Below are 5,402 nucleotides of genomic sequence, written 5' to 3' on the forward strand. Positions count from 1 at the left end.
TAAAACACGGAGAGGAATGACAAATAGTCAAAGTGATTAAAGATTTATCACGTGGGAGCCTGAAAGCAGAAAATGGGTTTCATCTCTTGAATGTGACTCCTCTTTCTGGAGCCGATTAAACAGGGACAGCGCTGGTCCCTCCCCTCCTCCTCCTCCTCCTCCGGTCGTGATGCAGTGGAGCAGCTCTGCGCAGAACCGGGCTGGCGGTATATAAGCGCGCTGCACTTCCACACAGGCAGAGTACAACAACAACAACACAGGGGACACGGGCGGGAAGTCACTGCAGCTTTTCAGCCTTCACAGACCCCCAGCACACAGACGCAGCCATGCAGGCTCCAGAGAAAGGGATCTGCTGGAGACTTTTTCTAATTTCCTGCCTCTTTTTGGAAAGTTCGAGTCAAGAGTTTGGCGCACAGACGCAGTTCATCTGCACCTCTGTACCAAAGGATATGGACATTTGCGCGGCCACCTTGCAGAACAGCGTGCCAGGAGAGGACCTGAAGACCACGGTGATGCAGCTGCGGGAGACTGTCTTGCAGCAAAAGGAGACGATCATGAACCAAAAGGAGACCATCAGAGAACTGACTTCAAAGTTGGCTCGGTGCGAGAGCCAGAGCGGCGGCGTGGAGCCCGGGGACGCGCGGCCCGGGGGCAGGAGGAAAGAAACAGGGAGCAAAAACACTATGGGGGATGTATCGAGGGGCCCCGCGGACACTTTGACGCAACTCTCGCAGACTTTACAGTCTCTGAAGCAAAGATTAGAAAACCTGGAGGTAGGCTGAGGACGTTTTGGAACACTTTGGATGCCTCTGCCCAAAGCTCCCTCCAAAAATACAAAACCTCTTCTATGCTTAGAAGTTAAATATCAGATTATGTTTAGAATAGTGATTCTGTTTGTGTCTGATGATTATAACTTAAAATGTGACACCAGAAGACCAGAGTTAGAATCAGACTTGTGGATAAAAAGCATCTTGAGCTCCTGGTTCTGCAATAACCTTTTTAAAAAGTCTAACTCTAAACATCTCTAATGTGAGTTTAATATCTCCTTCCCCCCTTGGCAGCAATTTAGCAGGAGCAACAACTCGGTGCAGGCAAACAGCCTCAAAGACCTGCTCCAGAGTAAAATCGACGACCTGGAGAAGCAGGTTTTGTCCCGGGTGAACAGCATCGAAGAGGGGAAGCCCGGGCTCCGGAACGAGACGGAGCAGCGTGGGAGAGTGGAGTCCACGCTCACGTCTCTGCACCAGAGGATCACCGACCTTGAGAAAGGTAATTTGGGAAGATGATGAAGGACTGCGCGCGCAAAGAAAAGAAGTGAAAATGAGAAGAAGAGGGAGGGTTTGGTGGTTTTGCGCAGCGTGTGCGTAAAATAAGAAAAAAACAGTTTAGTATGATGAGCTTTTAGAACCTCAACAGAAGATTTAATGTCGTACTCATCCCCTCAAAGCTGCAGCAGCCCGGTCTTTGTCAGTTTCCTGCTCTAATTCATGCAGATTAAACCTTTCAGACACGCAGAGACAGACCAATCCCTGCATTATCCCTGCGAGCCTTTTGGGAATTTAAAAACCGCGCTGCGTAAACAGTTTGGGACACTTCTGGTGCCAGACATTAAAAAAAAAGTCCTACAGCAGGGAAACAGGTGTGGAGGGAGAGGAAGGTTAACAGAGACAGGCAGCATCATGTGGGGAGATTTATGATGAGGGATTAAAGCAGATCTGGAGCGGACAGAGTGTGGATCTGTTGTGTAACTCTCCTGCGTAAATCCCAGGATGTGTGAATATTTATCTGTCTTTAAAAATAGAAAGCTCTGATGCAGATTCTTCTGTTTCCTCTCCACAGGTCAAAGAGAGAGCAGGCCTCTGGATAAATTCCAGCTCACGTTCCCGCTGAGAACCAACTACATGTACGCCAAAGTGAAGAAGAGTCTGCCAGAGATGTACGCGCTCACTGTGTGCATGTGGCTCAAGTCCAATGCGTCCCCCGGGGTTGGCACGCCTTTCTCATACGCAGTTCCGGGTCAGGCCAACGAGCTGGTCCTCATAGAGTGGGGGAACAACCCGATGGAGATCCTCATAAACGACAAAGTAGGAAAAGAGGAGTGGGAATGATCTCCTGCCACATGTGAGAGATTTCAGTTTTAAGTTTAACTCATGTCTTCTTTCAGGTCGCGAAGCTGCCTTTCCTCATCAACGATGGGAAGTGGCATCACATCTGCGTCACCTGGACCACGCGGGACGGGGTTTGGGAAGCTTTCCAAGATGGCGTCAGAAGGGGGAGTGGAGAGAATCTGGCTCCTTATCATCCAATCAAACCGCAGGGTCTGCTGATCCTCGGTCAAGAGCAGGTAAACTCAACTTATGATCCATATCAATCAATCAATTATTTTATGTCCATGCAGCACAGAATCTCAACAGAAGGTATCTTGATCACGGGCAGATTCCTGTGCAATGAGTAGACTGTATAAAACATGGATGAGGTCTATGTGGCAACTCATTGGATTCTGAACAGAAGTTTTGGCCCACAACGATGACGGTCACCATGTTGGAAAATCTGGTTCAGTCGTACTTTCAGAGTACTTGCAGAGATGTGGAGTTGAAGCTGGATCTGAGCCTCCTGGTAGCACCAACCAGTCAACTCAGCCGTGCCCCTCATTCTGCATTATTATGAATAAGGGGTCTTGTCCATTAAGGAGTTTTCTTTGCACTGGCAGTGCCAACAACCTCAATTACAGAGCGCTTCTCACCAGGTTTTACTGAAGATAGGTGAAGAAAGTTGTCCTGCAGCACTTTCACTTCCCTTCACAGTGAGCCTTAGGTCTGTTTTAAGCTCTTTATGCTTCATATTTGCTTTCAATCAATGGCAATTTAACAAGAAATTGCAAAAACTATTGATAGAAATCCTGTCATAGCATTAGCAGCAGCTCCAGACTTCCAAATTGTGACTCTCTCCTCCTTAAGGACCTCAGCCATCGCTGCTAACAAAGTGCGTATCAGAAGTCCCACCCCTTCTTGATTCTGATTGGTTGTTGATCAAGATGAGACATCGATTAGCGCGGCGATGTTCCAAATGTTGAACTATTTTCAACTTGATGCTTGAGGGCGTTTTGCACCGAGGTCGCCGAGTGCTGAAAACACTGAACTGCATTTAGTGTGGATAGGAAAACGGTGCTGCTAGCGAAAAAAACGACACAACCCCGAACTCTTTGCCTTGATAAAATCAAAACAGATTTATTATGAAAGAATTCAGCGGTTAAAAACAGATAAATGAGCTCCACACAAAAACATATTTGAATACGGCTTTAAACTGCTGTAAAAATGACCTCTTTAACACTCTAGTGTGGGTGTTAATGGGGATTCCCGGGCTTTTGGAGTCTGCCCCAAGTGGACACTTGAAGAACTGCAGTTTTTTGTGCTTTTGCATTCTCTTTTTTTCTATCAGCAGTAGGAGAGCTTTTACTGCCTGTATATCAGTGCTACATGTAATTAGAGGTCTGCACAGCATGAGCAGTGAGTGGAAAGAGTCCTGCTGACAAGAAGACCTCAAAGGTTAAATGATAGAAATGTCATCCTCCTGCCCAATGGCTCGCCGTGAACTCTCCTGACTTCCTGCTGTGTGCTCCTCTGAAGCGTCACTGAAACTTATATGTACTTTATCTAGTTTCTGAAGGAAGGAAAGAAATGCAGAAGACTCATTATCACTTTGTTAAATACAACAGATGGATGTCATGGTGCATAAAATCAGCTAACAAGGCAGAAAAGTATTTTCCATCTCTGTGACATTATTAGACGGTATTAGATTTCAATTTTCAGAAACATGCACAGTTAAATTCTCCTAATAGATTGAATAAGTCATTAGATTTTTCTCAGTCGACTGAAGATGTGTCATTCTGTTAAAAAAAATCCAGATAATCCAAGAAGCTAATTTGTTCTTCTCATGAAGCAGCCAGAGAAGAAGAAATGAATCATCTCATCATAATTCAATCCGTTTGTCTCCACCACAGGACACGCTGGGAGGAGGATTCGACGCCACACAAGCCTTCGTAGGAGACCTGGCAAACTTTCACATCTGGGACCGTAAACTATCCGTGGGGGAGATTTACAATCTAGCGACATGCAGCAGCAAAGCACAAGTGGGCAACGTGTTCGCCTGGATGGAGACCAGCCTGGATATTTACGGAGGGGCCTCCAAGTGGACATTCGAAGCTTGTCGTCAGCTCAACTGAAACCTCAGCCGAGAGAGTGTCGACCAGTTCAAGCCACTTCTTTGTCACAGCATCGGTAAACTAAACGAACGATCAGGAGTTTTTTCTGGATTTGTTATAGATATTTGAAATCGTCATTTGTCGACACTCGATAGATTTGTACCAGATTCTTATGCGGGGGGTGAGAGGTCACATGAAACGGACACTTTGGCATCCTGCGGTGCTCTCGGGCTGCTCATGGTTTGGTGTGAAGAAGAAGACGCAGCAGCTGATGTCGCTCCTGGGAGCATACGATGCCCCTCGGAGACCACAATGACAGGCCGGTGTCCGGAGACCAGAAGGAAGGTCTGGTCATGTAGATTTTAGCAAAACCAGATGTCACACAGTTCAACAAAATGACCGCAAACGTCTGTTTTGGACTGGACTGCCAGGGATTTTCACTGTGAAACGTGGGCCGAGGTGGACTTCTTCAAGACGTCATCAAAATAGACAGCATAGTTTCTCTCTCACTCTTCTTTCCCTGCCACCACCCGCTTGATGTGATTTTGTGTAAAAGAATGACGTATTTATTGCCAACATGGGAGCCTGAGTGCCTTGGGCTGTTGAAAAAAAAATCTCAGCACATTCATTTTGATTTGCAGAGTGTCGGTGTTTATTTTCCTGTAAATGACTTTGAAGAGACTGACTGAGGCGGGATCCGATTGTTTGTTGTAAAATGCAATTCATTGATGAGTATGACGCATTTTGCAGATGTTTCAGTGGGAATGTTTCTCTGTACAGTAACAGCATGTCTTAACTTCTGTAAATGCTGCGTCAGCATCTTTGATCTTTGCTTTTACTTTCCTACTTTTGGGTTGAGATTTTATACTGTATTGTTATATGCTTAAAGCATGGCAAAACGACAGATGAAAAAAGTTCTAGTTTTTGTAATAAATTGTGATACTTGAATCATACACAGGTGTAACATTACTTCAGACATTTGAAAGCTCTTAAAGACTCGCAGTCGAATGAAACGTGATCTTAAATGGACTCTAATGGAGGTCTTATTCTTATCCGGGTGATCCGACAACTAAACACTTCACTTTTCCTGGGTTTAAATTACAAGCTTGAAAACTGAAACATTATCATTTAGCTGAGTCAGTATTTAATACAATCAAAATATCATGTGACTGCCAGAGTGTGGAAAGGATCCATCATAGTG

General features: G+C 45.5%; 1 protein-coding gene across 1 annotated transcript; it reads left to right on the forward strand.

The window, feature by feature from the left end:
* Positions 1–242: 242 nt before the first annotated feature.
* On the forward strand, positions 243–5,154 carry nptx1l (neuronal pentraxin 1 like). The gene is made up of 5 exons (XM_034672933.1): positions 243–773; positions 1,062–1,269; positions 1,840–2,084; positions 2,165–2,344; positions 4,001–5,154. The coding sequence occupies exons 1-5, from the start codon at positions 327–329 to the stop codon at positions 4,220–4,222; spliced, it is 1,302 nt and encodes a 433-aa protein (XP_034528824.1). The 5' UTR covers positions 243–326; the 3' UTR covers positions 4,223–5,154.
* Positions 5,155–5,402: the final 248 nt, after the last annotated feature.

This window comes from Notolabrus celidotus, chromosome 20 (assembly GCF_009762535.1).
Source record: "Notolabrus celidotus isolate fNotCel1 chromosome 20, fNotCel1.pri, whole genome shotgun sequence".
NCBI lineage: Eukaryota > Metazoa > Chordata > Actinopteri > Labriformes > Labridae > Notolabrus > Notolabrus celidotus.